Raw genomic sequence first — 14,972 nt, forward strand, 5'->3', positions numbered from 1 at the left:
CTGGCTTTGTGCGCTCGGGGGAGAAACACTTGTAGGCTGGCTGTTCGCTGTGTCTCCTAGGTCTGTCCTGGGCGAAGTCTCTTCTTCCGGGAAGAGGTGCCAGGCTATGTGGGAAAATGGTGCACGTGTTCTCTCCGCTGGCGGACAGCTCTCAGACGGCGTCGTAAATCTACGCAGCTGGTTGAGATGTCGGCGTGCTACTGTGCCATGTATGTTGACGAGCCAAGAGCGCAGGCCTATGCGTCTGACAATTGTAGCTTCCTCCCAGAGTGGCTTTTTCAGAAACTGTCGGGCGAGGACGCGCTGCCCCTCATTAAGCGTGCCGCAGCGCGGAATTGCTTTTTCTTCCCGGAACGTCTCTGCCTTTGGCTCGGGGAGGATGGCTGTGAGCTGGGTTCGCATTTCACGCTCGAACATCATTTTCGAGGGGGTCTCGCCTGTTGTGCTCTGAACCGTCGTGTGCTGCTTGAAGAGAAAGCGCGCAAGGCGGCGCTGCAGCGAGCCTGTCTGATCTCTTTCAAGGGCGCGTTTTAGCTCGGCTACGTAGCGCTCGGCTTGTCCGTTTGTCGCTGGGTGGTAGGGGGCCGATGTAACTGATGAGATCCCGTTGTCGCGATAAAACTTGAGGATCTCCGCAGACACAAACGGTGTTCCGTTGTCCGACACTACCTTGCGCGGCAGGCCGAACGTTGCAAATAGTGATCGGAGGTTGTCAATGACTGCTGCCGAAGTCGTCTGTCCCATTTGCCTTATCTCAAGCCACTTTGTGTAGGCATCTACGACCACAAGGAAAGTGCAGCCCTCAATTGGTCCTGCAAAATCAATGTGCAGTGTGTGCCATGGTGTGTCTGGCTTTTCCCATTCTGGGACAGGAGCTTTCGGCGGGGCGCTCCGGCTGCTCTGGCAAGGCTTGCATTCTCGCACCACTGTTTCGATGTCGTTGTCAATGCCAGGCCACCACATGTAGCTTCTGGCACACTTTTTCATTGCAACGATGCCCCGATGTCCGGCGTGGATGAGAGACATAGCTTGTGCGCATAGTTCTCTCGGCATCACAACTCGGGACCCAAATATGATGCAGCCGCGATGGGTGCTCAACTCTGTAGCTCGCCTGCGGTAAGCGTCGAAGTTGTCCCCTTTGAGTTTATGCACGTTGCCTTGTTGAACAGCTGTGTAAACTAGCCGGAGAGCTGCGCACTTCTGCGTAGATGCTGCAACTGTGCCTGCTGTAAGCGGAGGTTCTGGCAGTGCTTCGAACATCAGAACGTCTCCTGGTGGAAATGGTTCGTCAACAGTTGCGTCTAGTGGCAGACGGCTTAGCGCATCGGCGTTTTGATGTTTACCGCATATCATCACGCCTAGTGGAGAAAACCAGTTTCTCCCTAGAAGGCTTGATCCTGTGCCCTTCACAACAAGCAGAGGTAGCGTATGGGTCTGGCCGTTGTAGTTAACCTGCACGTTGGTAGAGCCCAATAGTGGCAGATTCTGTCCTGACCACGTTCGCAGGTGCGTGTCGTCTTGTTGCAGGGCGGGTGCGTCAGATGGCCATGAAGTTCGGAACGTGTCCTCACTGATCAGAGTACAGGCTGCGCCGGAGTCCACCTCGAACTTAATCAGCTGGTGATGTACGCTTACTTCTGTAAAAATCTTCGGTCGCGTGCCGAGATTCATGGTGTTCAGGTCGTACAACACAGATGGTGTTGCTGATGTTGTTCCATGGAGATCAGATAGCGGCGTATTCTCTGAGGCGTTGACGCTGTGATTAGGCTGGGAAGGTGACTTTATCTTGGCACGTCTCCGTTTCGTAATGCATGCTCTTTCGATATGCCCTCGCTTGTGGCAAAAATTACACGTGGCTGACTGGAATCGACATCCCTGGGGGTTGTGTTGGTCGTCACACCGCCAGCAGCGTTGTGCCTTTTTGACCGATTTTACAACAACAGAAGGCTTGCGCACCTGGTTGCTTGTCTGGTGTACCGGCTCGGTGTTCCGGCGAATCCCTCTCTGCTGGTGACCGGCGCTCTCCGCTCGAACGGCGATGTCGTAAGCTTTGCTGAATGTGAGGTCCTTCTCAGCGAACAGGCGCTGCTGCAGTGACTCGTCACTCAGTCCGCACACAAATCTGTCGCGTAACATCACGTCCAAGGGAAGCATGGTGGTGTTAGCAGAAGAAGCTGCGTCTCCCTCCTGCCCGGTAGCTGTTGTCGACAGCGTTCCAAAATTGCAGTCGGCAGCGAGCTTCTTGAGCGCGGCTACGTAGGCGCTCACAGTTTCTCCTCCCAGTTGATCTCGTCGTTGGAAGCGAGCCCGGCTGTAGACCTCGGATGGCCTTGGGTCGTAGTGCTTTTGCAGCGCTTTTACGATGTCGTCGTAAGACACTGCCGCTGGTGTGCTTGGCTGAATAAGGGCGCAGACAGTATCGTAGGTCTGCTCCCCGCACAGCGTCAGCAGGTTGGCCCTCTTCAAGGCTGGGTCTGTGATGTTGTTAGCTTCAAAGTAGAACTGAAGGCGTCCAACCCACGATGACCACGATGAGCCGTTGAACTCTGGTATCTGATTGGGAAACCCTCGCGTAGCCATGGCTTGTCAATAGCGTTGCGTAGCGCGGGTCGAATCCACTTTCTCGTCGCCACTGTCGTGTCCGGTCGCTGTGTTGAATGCAGCGAAAGACGCACACGGTACTTTAAGACTTCGTTTATTTAAAGCCGATGAGGGTGCGACCAGCGTCGACCGAGGCAGGAGCCGAACTGGCCGCCCGAAGAAAGGAGGGAGTGGAGAAGCGTCCACGGCAGGGAGTGGCTTCCCAGAACAGGAGGAGGGTGCGGGGGCGCCCCGTGGGGGGGCATCCGGCGACAGCGTGCGACGAGGGGCAAGCGGTCGTTAGGAGGGGAATGCGAGTGGTCGTTAGGAGGGGATGCGAGTGGTCGTTAGGAGGAGGATTGAGTGGTCGTTAGGAGGAGGATGCGAACTGTCGTTAGGAGGAGGACGCGGGGGCGCACACACACAAAAGCAATAAGGGGACACAACAGTAAGACAGCCGCCGCGGTGGCTCAGCGGCTATGGTGCTCGGCTGCTGACCCAAAAGACGCGGGTTCGATCCCGGCCGCGGCGGCTAGAATTTCTTTGGAGGAGAAATTCTAGAGGCCCGTGTACTGTGCGATGTCAGTGCACGTTAAAGAACCCCGGGTGGTCGAAATTTCCGGAGCCCTTCACTACGGCGTCTCTCATAGCCTTAGTCGCTTTGGGACGTTAAAAAAAAAAAATATGTAAGACAGCCCCGCCAAAGAGAGCAGAAGTTTACGCATATGATATCGCGCAAATTCTTCTGTGTATCTACACATTTTGCAGCCCTGTTTTACTGAAAGAGGCAAACGCTGCGCGCGTTGTACCTCACCCGAATGCTGTCGCCGTATTATAAGCCCTTTTTCAAATAAACAAGCGTCTTATCTTTATACAGCTCGCTTGATCCGTTCGGGAGCCGCGGATTCCCGACAGCCCTGCGTTACAAGCCTCAACCTCACAAAGATCCGTCTCTAAACTATACGTATACATACAGTTCGAGCAAAGTCTGTTTCCTTGAACGCATGGTTTTCCCCCCATGCCCACATATATTAAGATGATATATCCCGACAGGAGAAAGCGTGCTGCGATGGCACGCAACCCATAAGCACAATGATTTTCTTTTTGTTTGTAATTCCCTTGCTTAACCACTCAAGACTTTCTGTCGCCTGAAAAAGTTGGGAAATGATGGTGCTAAACGTGCCGCCGCATGAAGGCATGTTAAGGCCACTGGCACCGCAGTTTTGTTCTGTTCGTTGTTCTCTCTTGCGTGGTTCAATTGACGAGAACTAGTTTCACTGCGGTAAGCGAGCAACGCGTGAGGCATGAGCGTAATCCGAAATGGAAAAAATGTGGCAGGGTTTTACCGTAGTTAAAACGAGTAGACGTGCGAAAGCATGTGTTTAGCCTCGTTGGCTCATGGTTTTGCTTTGCTGGGTCGTAGGCACGTCGTCGGCAGTTTAACACGAATCGTGGTCGGCTGCGGCGATAGCATAGAGCTATGTTCGGGCCGCCACGGGTTCGAATCTCGTTCGCAGCATATTTATTTTATTTATGCTTTGGGCAAGGTCACCCTGAAGGTCAAACATCACACAAGCTCGGTAAGGCAGTTAGACCTCGAGAAGTAGTTCTTGTGCTCTAAAAAGAAGTGCCGGCTTTCGGGGGGAACGAACTTGAGTACGTGTGCGCGCTTCACTTGCTGCAGTGACGCTCAATTCTCTTTGTGATTTCTTAACTTCATCAATTCAGATGCAGACGGCAAATGTCTCTTCCATTTCTTTTCGGGGCCAGAAAAAAGTTATTTCCTTTCTTATGTACTTATATACGTGAACGTAGTACTTCAAACAAAGTGCAAACATTTGCTTTCACCAATAATGACCTATACTTCATTAAATATCTATATATCAAGTGGAAGGGCCGTGAATACGTGTCAAGAATTTTTTTTTTTCTGCACGCGCACACCGACCGTCTCCTTCACGTTATATATATTTTAAATATATAATAGAGCCCCTAATTTACGTTATATTTTAAAATTTATTTTTTTACAGGCCTAATTTGCTTCCGTTTCAGACATCTAAAATACACCCTAAATTTTGGCTAGTCTTTTTCAAGTAAGCGTAAAGCGCTCTCAATAAAACTGAACTGCGATAGGCGTGGGTCAAACCCAGTTCCCGTGACATGATTACATCAAGCACTGCCAGCTTCCAAGAAATAAGAAGCACGCCCTTGCTCCCCGACTTTTTTAAGGAGGCAGCTATTAGTAGATAACTTTACCGGACATTAGTCTGCGATGTGGCTTATGGCATATTCTTATGGGTGTTCGGAAGCAACATTCTGAATCTCCGAAGGATCATAATACCCGTCGGGGTGTCGGAAAGCTGAAATCAACGACCAGAAAAAAGAAGCGCCCCTGTCATTTTGGAGCAAGGTAGGGGGTGACCCGCTGTGGAGCGAGCTTCTGCTTATCCAAGATTGAAATCCGATTGAAATAGGCCATTAGCGTGGCAACAGCTCGTTACGGTCTATATACAAGATGTTGGCGCCATCAATTGGTTGACATGCGTCAAGTTGAGCCACACATTAACTGAAAGGTATGAAAAACAAGCGCCTCAGTTTGCCGGGCCTCAATGACGGGCCTAACTTAATCATAGCAATCAATGGTGAGGCCCAAGAGAGGAAAAAGAGAGGTATGGTACAACCGAAGGCAAAAGTAAACAGATTTGAAAGAGGACAGAGGACTATGGTCCGAACCACTGCGCTGCCTGTGCACGAATATCCAGAGCGTTTTAAAGGGATTGCGCCTCACTTTCCCGTGTTATGGCCGACGCCAAAGCGGGAAATCCCGACCACGTGAGCGGTTCATTCTGCGACTGATGCGGTCGTCGGCTTCTCTTTCAGAATGCGTAAAAAAGAGGTTGATATGGCACTAGTTATCACATGATTGGATTATATCGTGTCTGTGGCAGTCCAATAGCTGATGTCGATGCAACGCGTGTGTTGCATTCTCTTTATATCGCTGCAGATAAAACGAAAGCAGACTGCGATTGCTCATGCATATGAAGGTCAAGTAATATTAAGTGCATTCAACGTGAGAAAGGTATACCAGTCTCACCGACAGACACTCGTGGGACATCCCATAACTCATCTCACGTGACATCGTAAATTCCTCCGAAAATAACGAAATGAGTTTCGTCTGCGCCCAGTTTGCTAAAATCTTGTGTCCAACAGATAGTAGCAGTATGGTTAGGCTAAAAAAATAAAATAAAACGTAGTTTCCAGGGAATAAGAGCCCCTAAGGCAAAGCCAGACTTTGTTGAACCTCAGCTCCGAACGTTTTGCTCTTTCTGTAGTCCTCGCCCCAAATGATTTTCTCTGTTGAGAGGCTTCGCGACATCGCCAGCATCTTCTAAGCGACAACTTTTCTTCGTTACAAGGATGAAGGAGGAAGAAGGGAAACCGGAAGAGAGTGGAGTTCCAGAAATACTTCCGAACCTTTACGCGCTGTTTGCGTGCATGACGAGGTGACAGCGATATCCGCCGTAAGTGCACCCACTCCCAACTTCCCAAGTCACACGCCCCCCCCCCCCCCCCCTCTCAAACCACGTGACCACCACGAGCTTTCACGTGGCCACCACTTGAAAATTTGAGCCGCCTGAACAAATAGGAGCGTTCTGTGTTTGTCATTTGCGACTTTTGTATCGTGAGCTACATTGGCCACAGTCTCGCCGTTTCGTGTGCTACCTCCGTCGACCATACTGCGCATGCGCGAGAAGCGAGTGACGTCACTTCGCACAGCTGGCGCGCCTCGCTGCGCGCGCTCACCGCTGCTGCCGCCGGTGCAGAGCCACGTGACGTCACTGCTCACGATACGTATATCCTGGCATAGCAGAGCTAAGCCACTGCCAACTTTTTTTTATTATTCACTTCTGAGTCTTCTCTCTTCCCTTTCCTTTTTCGCCTCTCGGACTGTGTAATGGCGTAAGAGAGCTGAGGAAACGTGCCTATAGCCGCATGTGAAACGTCTGCATGATCTGCGACTAAATGATATCGCCATCAGCAGCAGCAGCAGTCCACTACGTCCACTGCAGGACAAATACCTCTCCCGTACTCCTACATTAACCCTGTCTTGCGCCAGCTGAGGCCAATTTATCCTCTCCAACTCCATAATCTCATCCGCCCACCTGATTCTGACGCCCCCGCTATACTCCCCTTCTTGGAATCCACTCCGTTATCGCTTATCTTGCCTTTGTACTGCATTCCCTGCCTCTTTCTTCTCCTAACTATCGACTCGAATATTAACTCGCATTTGTTCTCTGTCAAATCCTGTTCTCGTATTGTATCTTCCCGTCCTCTAAATCTGTAGATTTTTAAAACAACAAATACGATGATTTCTGTTTCCTTTTTCTTCGCTTGACGTAAGCAACACCCGTGTTCAGTGGACACACACGTACTTAACATTTTCTGCACAAAGCTTGAACTTTCCCCAGATTGTACAAACAAATTCCACAGTGGCTTCCGGCAATCGAATACTCGCCGGTCAAGGCAGTTTCTCTTAAGACACAACTAAAAGGAACTACACGTTTGGAGGCTCAAGTGACGTCTGAACACTCGTCATCAGAGACGCTTAGATGCCGGAACCTGCAAAGAGCGCATTTTGAGCTGCAGGAGTTCATGAAAGCATGGCTGCTGCGAAAAAGGGGGGAAAAAATTCACCGCAGCCGTCGCATGTGTGCTGGATCTGGCAGCTGCTGTCAGCACTTGCGCACTGCGGAACACGTATATATACACAGAGCAAGCTGAGCATCCGGGTCGCGAGGAAGTTTAGATTTTTTTTTTCGTGGATCCCGTGTTCCGTAAACTTTTGCTGCCGCGTGTATATAAACATCTTCTCGTGCACGCTGGAGAGGCGATGAGAGTGAGAGCGAAGTACTCTTTACTGCTGCTGGAGACGTTTTTTCTGGTGTGCCCCTAATGTACTACACAAGTTCTGCCAGCTAAAATGGAGCACAACTTCAAACAAACAGCCGCCACAGTGGCTCAGTGGTTATGGCGCTCGGCTTCTGACCCGAAGGAAGCGGGTTCGATCCAGGCCTCGGTGGTCGAATTTCGATGGAGACGAAAATTTTAGAGGCCCGTGTACTGTGCGATGTCAGTGAACATTAGAAAACCCCAGGCGATCGAAATTTCCGGAGCCCTTCACTACGGCGTCCCTCATAGCCTGAGTCGCTTTGGGACGTTTAACCCCCATAAAAACCATAAACCTTAAAAACAAACCAGCAAACCATGTTATGTAAAGTAACGGCTAGTGTTGTTTCGCTCCGCCTCCTTTATTAAGTAATCAATCAACTAACGCTAACATACCCGACAATTCTGGATAGAAGCATTTTTGAGCTGGAGACCATTTATGAACGCAATTTTTTCACGCAATGTAATACTTCACCATAACAATCAATACATCCGCAAATCACCCGACAGCAGTCTTGTATATTTTTTTAACGTTTTTGCTTTCGTCGAAAGCGTCCCCCATTGGTTTTCTATAGCAGTCTTAACTGTTCGAAGCGAGCGATGGAAACACTATAAAAAAAGATTTTGCCACACATTGGAAGAATGGACCATTAACTTAAATATTTCCATAACAGTGTCTTAAAATTTCCCGATTTTCAAAATTTTTGTCCAAGAATGTTGAACATGTTTATCATCTTTTTTTTTTAGATATTGCGTTAAACGCACAGATGTAGACTGGAAAGCTGTTGAGTGCCACAAACATTGTCCGACATAGGTGCGTTCGACCAGGTAGCCGTAGCGTAGCCCTTTTAAATGAAAGTCTGCGAGATCGAAAAAAAAAATTTGCGAGGACATTTTAGCAACTGAAGTGTTGAGAGGCGAAAGCCGAGGACACTATGCCGCGACGACTTCCGGTGGATGTGACGTCACTCCGTTCCCGTGGCTATATCGATACCCAAATTATACATCTTTCGGGGATCATAAGTGTTAATTACGCTTAATTACACATTTTTCCACCTAATTTCACACAAATCCGACGTTTTTCCGACTATTCTGTGACAATTTTTACTGCGCCATGACGACTTCCGGTGGATGTGACGTCACACTGTTCCCATAGCTATATCGAACCCTGCGCTATTTTGACGTAATTTCGTCATTTTGCCTATAATTAATTAACTATTTAATCTACAATCATCAAACTTGTCTTCTAGGTTCATTTTTTCCTCCTCTATCTGAAGCAACCACTGGTTTTCTTCTATCGCTTTTAGTTCCCGAGTTAAACGCGTGTGACATGCTTTGTTAACGGACGACAGTATGAGCCATTAAAGGCTTTCGCCTTAACATGCCACGTGACAGTGTGCTCCGTGCGCCCGAATGCGTTGCGATTACACGAGCGCTTTCATCCGCGACTTCGTAAAGCGCTGCCACATTCGCACCTTCTGTGCTGCCCATGACAGAGCTTCGTGTTGCCGTTGTTATCGAGATAAGTGCCAGCGGCTGCTGACGGGGCAACAGCACGGATACGGCAGCGCTTTACCAAGTTACGGATGAGGGCGCTGTAATCGCGGAGCATTCTCACGTACGCAGCACATGTGCACTGATGCCTGGTATCTCCTAAATTTCGCGGGCTTTCATTTTTTGACGCATAAAAAGGCTACGCAAAGACTACCTTGTCGGAAGTACCTGAGTCGAATCATTTTCATGGCGCTCGATAGCTCCCAAGTTAATACCTGAGCCTTTATCAAAAACAATTATAAAAAAAGCGTAACAAATAATATACTAGCCAGTACTTTACGTGACATCTAATAACATTGAAGCAATCTCAATTGGAAAGAACGGTTTGTTTAATCTTGACCAATTTTAGATGAGACACCCTGTATACTTCGGATGACAATGACGGAAGATCAAGGATGGCATACTCAAGGCAAGGTCCATTGCTCTCATCTCCCGCAAGGAAAGACAGGAACGTTTTAGCTCAATGTGTCTCCGTTAACAGGAGTCTCAATAGGCAGCCTATAGACAGTCTATTCATCCTCAATTGAAATTTCGATGGAGCAATGCCGCCATGCATGGTATCACCATTATAACAAGATGGAGTACCCGACTTCCACGACAGCCACAAAAAATTTTCTGCCTTAGTTATACGAAAGAGGTAAAAGTGCAGTCCATTCCATTAATGTATCGCACCTGAATGAATTCACGCGACTAATTGATTAGTTTACCGGATCCCTAAACATGACGCCGATAAAATCGAATGGGCAGAGAAAGATCGCCCAGACGCGCGTATGCAACTCACACATACGATTAGCAAGCGAAATTACGAGACCGTAGATGTCGTCAGTTTATCTGCAGTATACACCTTAGCGCTATAAGGTATAAGCAGAAGAAAAAGAAGACGTCAGTAGGGCGTTGAGATATAGCGGGCAGTGTTGCAGAACAATGAAGGCATTGTGCCGTAACCCATTATCTCGATTAGTGCTCGAGGTACAGCATGAGCGGATATGCACGTTGCAGATGTGCATAATCTGGCATTTGCATTTATATGCATGCCACACTTACTCGAGGTCAGACATGAAAAAGTAAATGCCCTCGTGCTAGGTCAAACATGTTCTGCTTGCTACGGGTACATCACCGGTTTTGGGACTATTGCTGATATCATCTACGTTGGTTACGCGCGGCGGTATTGTGCAGTTACACGTGTGTTCCGCTGGCTCCACGTAGGCAGCCTTTGCTCCACTTCTTCATTTCTGATACAGTATTATTCGATGTACAGTCTTTGTCAAAAGTAACCAGGCTGCATGGTTTGCTTCTCAGTCGTATAGTAAAGTTATTATGCCAGCCCTCAAGCTCTAAATCTCTGCATGGTAAGGAGAACCCCTTTTCTCACTTTTGAAGAACTTTTTGATCTTTAGGGAACCCATGAGGACTCTACTATACGAATGAGAGGCAAACCATGCAGCCTGGTTACTTTTGACAAAGAGTGCACTTCCCCTATTTTGATCACAGATCATTGTTATTGACAGCCCAAATTTTTGTGCATTGCCTCTTAATTTTCATTGGTTGCATCTGCATTTCTTTAGTTATGTGCTTTTGTTACTCCGTGTTAGCTTATCAAAATATTTCTTGTTCTTCATTTCTGTGCCAAATAACCACAGTATCTCCTATTTTCCTGCAGCCCCCTTATTGGTATACCGAATGTAAAAGTATGTTTATTTTTTTGTTCAAGTCTTTGTACCAAACGACCATAATATGCAGACTTTGTCAACAGTTTAGAGCCCGAGGGGTTTGCTTCCGGACACAGATTTTGTGGCTCTTTATCAAACATCAGTGTTCAATTTCTTCAAGGTGAGAATAGCTAGTCCTCACCCTTACAACGGTTAACATTTCCACGGATGCAACATGAGCCTCGCTGCACGGCTTACAAGCAAACCTCCTGGACTCTATTTCTGACAGAGACTGCCTTTCTTTGCCCCCTCCCACCCTTTCCACTTATGAAACACAACCACCAGGGGGCGTCAAGAGTTGAAAAATGATGGCGATGACGATTTGGGCTGGGGAGATGGAGGAATGTTAAAGAAGCTTAGGGTTCGCTAAGAGAATAGGAAACGTAGACGGGATGGAGTGGGCTGCATACCGTATTTCAACTGGGGGTGGTGCTGGGGAGAGAAGGTGTACGGTTTAACCTGCGGCGCGTTTCGGGGAAGGAAACGTGTATATCGCTGCTCGTTGAACCCTTGCTCTTGTCGCTGCCGTGGTGGCTCAGTAGTTAGGGCGTTCGGCTGCTGACCCGAAAGAAGCGGGTGCGATCCCGGCCGCGGCGGTCGAATTTCGATGGAGGCTAAATTCTAGAGGCCCGTGTACTGTGCGATGCCAGTGCACGTTAAAAAAACCAAAGTGGTCGAAATTTCCGGAGCCCTTCCCTACGGCGTCCCTCATAGCCTGAGTCGCTTTGGGACGTTAAACCCCAATAAACCAAAAGAATAAACATTTAGCCGTGCCTTCACTGTTAAGAAAGCATGCAACAGGAACTTCTTCAATAGAGTCAGATAGTGTGTACGTTTACTCGGCGTGAATTATCTGCATATAACTAGATCGAATCCTACTTTCGGAGAGCAGCAAAACGGTAGACGCAAAGGGACCCAAACATATCAAAGTAGGCTTTCAAAAATCGGGTGGTGTATGCTGACTGACTGCTTTATCATACCGATATGGCCACTGAGTGCACTGCCAGAGTCACTGAAGCAGGCAGACAATTTTAAAAAATGGAAAACTATTCAGCCGCAAGATGAAATAAATGTGGCAGTCCTATAATGTGATGTTCAAAGGTCCTAGCACTGTTCATCATGAAACATTGTCCTGGTGCATGCATCAGTGAGATCACAGACATTGACGTGTGATATGCCGTGGGACTGGACAGTGATGGGAAAGAGTCACCAGCAAGAAAGTTGACAGCGTGCTTCAGTATGATGGGAACGGAACAGGGAGCAGGCATGTGTTTCGAAAAGCCGGTTGTAACCGGGCAACAACACATCCCTCCCAGCTGCTGTCCTGTGCCGAGCCTCAGGCGAAAGCAGAGATGAAAAGAACAAACTGTTCCAGAGAAGCAGCGCGAAAAAGAGCTGTTGGGGTCTGCGCAAACGCTGAAAGCCACGGGTCCGTTTGAAATTGGAAAATGAAAGCAGCGTGTGTTTGGCTCCAGGGGCGAAAGCTTGGCGTTCGGAGTAGTGCCAGTGGCAGGAGAGGTGCTCAGGGAAATTAACGAAATAGACAAACGGATGGCACCTGAGCGGCACGCAGGTCACAGAGATCAACTGTACAAGTCGAAACGACACTCAGGAAATAGGCAAGTCCACTCGTGACTTGCGACAGAACCAACGAAAGTGACGTCCGAAATCAGAGTCCATTAATCGCAAACAGCTATAATTCGTCCCCAATGACTACGGACCCTGTCGCACCGCCATGTACCCAACCTACCATCAGACCAACGCGGTCGTATACGTATCATTGAGACGTTAGAATAAAAGGTGCTTAATCGGTTGCCCTGCATGCCTCTGTTTTGGCTTGTCCTTGCCCACCGTGCATAGATCAAAAGCCGTTAGTCTCCTTGACTAGAACTTCACTTTTCCTTGAAATCGAAGAAATGATGGGAGTGGTTGCGTACACTAAGAGTTTTAATACCATCCAATTAAAAAGGTTCCTCGCTATCAAAGTTGTTTGCAGTCACACAAAACTTCACATATGTAGGGTGAACAAATCTTCCGAGATTGAAAGTGCCTCCTACAAGGAATATTACTTTTTTTACTGAAGAGTTTATTCGCAATCAAAACACAGCTAACACATTGCTGAGCTGGATATTGCGAAAACAGACATAGCCCTTTATTCGAAGTAGCAATGATATACGTATACACGATGTGATTAAACGGGACAAACAAATGTGTGTGTGGGCTCGCACTTTTGATATTTTTACATATATTAATTCTATTCATCTCGCACTTCGTATTCCTTTGTTCTGCCATTGCACTGGAAAACTATGAACGTAAATTATTCATTCCTTAATTCTAATTACGTCTTGATGCATAACCTCTTGTCTGAATTCTGGCCAACCAACGATACCGAAAATTGAATGACGCTTCACAAACGCTAATCTATGGCACCTGCGATATTTGTGTAGCATTCGTTCATATTCAAACTGAAATATGCATTTTATACGACAACTGTCGACCAATAATGTTCTATGTGCACCCACGAATGCCATCAACGTATATATCAAACTTGCGCACGTCTGTTTTCCCATAAGCCTGTTTCAACAATCGAACATTTTCTGTCATGAATGCGCACTACGTGTTCCCGTCTCTCTAACGCCATATTGCCATTAAAACGCAGAACAAATGCTTTGAGGACAATCAACGAACATTTATACACTAAGTGATCCAGTCAAATGTTTTTAGAAGGAGGAGCGCAGAATTTGGAAGCCTGAGGACATCATCATCAACCGAATGACCACCCTGTAGAAGCCGAAGTAGACACGACACGCTAGGTTTGCACAAGGGCATGTGATCCAATGGCCTTAGCTCGGGATAACCGTTGCGGAACGGCGTCAGTCTAAGATGGACTTACGGAATCAAAATAAAATCTCCCGTTTCTATCATTCAGGCGACAAAACCACAACCTATCCTCCCCAACCATATAGTGCCACACAAGTCGACCGAGTGGAGGTATTCCACTGCACGAAGCTGAACACATAATTGTATCGACAGATTAGCTTTATATTTCACTATCGGGCGGCAGCTGCTTCTTCCTTAAACATGATATGTTGCTCGGACTTACCTAATGTCAGGCGGGAGTGATTTCTAAGCAACGAGCTTCATCAATCCACAGCCAGAAACGTATACATAGTGTATAACACATTTCACACCCGGTATTTGAACGCTAAAGACTGATCAGCTGAGTTAGGCGAACTGTTCGAACAACCGGAGGTAATTATGCAGAACCCTGCACTCACGCCCCCCCGCGAGATGTTTCGTCAGGCGAGCATTGTGACGCTCATGTTTATGTATGTATACGTATAGCGCACGGATGGCGTCCGGCGCGGCGTCGCAGCATAGCCCGCGTGCACAACGGCGTCGCAATGCAGCACTCACATTGCGGTACGGCTTCGGTCATGGCGCCGACGCTGCTGGCGTCGGCCTTGGAGGGCGAAATCTTGGCGGTCGGACGGAGCACCAGTTTGACAGGTGGGTAGCGGGCTCGGAGGCCCGGCCGGCCGCGCGAGAGAAGAGCCTTTCGGCTGCAAGGACTGGAAGAGGTCCGCGCTCGAAGCAGCGGCTAGGCAGCGTCGTCGCTAGCGGCACCCGCCGGCCCACAGCTGCACGTCCCAATTCGTCGCGACCGCAGATCCGGCAAGGAACTACGACGGCGGTAGCTCCCTGCGCGCTGTCGTTGTTCACGATGGCCACCACAGTCGGGACGCGTCTCACGCCGCAGCGGCGCCCGCGCACCACGCGCTGCTGCCGTCGTCGCTGGGCCCGGGGCCCCGCGTCGAAGCCGCCTCGAAGGGAGCACCCATCGCCGCGCGGCAGCAGCACTCGCTCAGCTGGGTCGGACACACGCACGCACACACACGATGGCGAATCGCACCGCCGACGTGACCACCGGGCGAGCGGTGCCGTACTGCGGCCGCCGCAGCGGGGGCCTGGCGACCGCGTCGCGGGACTCCGCCCCCGGCGCACGCCATTGGTGGGAGGGTTAAATGGACGTCGCCGTCACGTGCGGCTGAGATTCAAACACGAGGCAGCCGTTAGACGGGTTTCCCGCCCACCCGCTGGCAGTGGGCGGGGCCTGCCGAGATTGATGCGGCGAGCGCCCGACCGGCGTGGTGCCCGAGGGGAGAGCGGCGGATTCGGCATCGG

General features: G+C 49.2%; 1 protein-coding gene across 2 annotated transcripts in view; it reads right to left on the bottom strand.

Moving 5' to 3' along the window:
• Positions 1-14,734, bottom strand: part of tup (LIM1_Isl and LIM2_Isl domain-containing protein tup) — a 169,946-nt gene extending 155,212 nt beyond the window's left edge. For both annotated transcript variants that reach the window (XM_089545389.1, XM_089545388.1), the window contains exon 1: positions 14,205-14,734. In XM_089545389.1, the coding sequence (XP_089401515.1) occupies positions 14,205-14,206 (2 nt within the window). In that variant the 5' untranslated portion in view covers positions 14,207-14,734. The remainder of the gene's footprint in view (positions 1-14,204) is intronic.
• Between the last annotated feature and the right edge of the window lie 238 nt (positions 14,735-14,972).

Source organism: Amblyomma mixtum, chromosome 5 (assembly GCF_055824585.1).
Source record: "Amblyomma mixtum isolate Tamu chromosome 5, ASM5582458v1, whole genome shotgun sequence".
Classification (NCBI taxonomy): Eukaryota; Metazoa; Arthropoda; class Arachnida; order Ixodida; family Ixodidae; genus Amblyomma; species Amblyomma mixtum.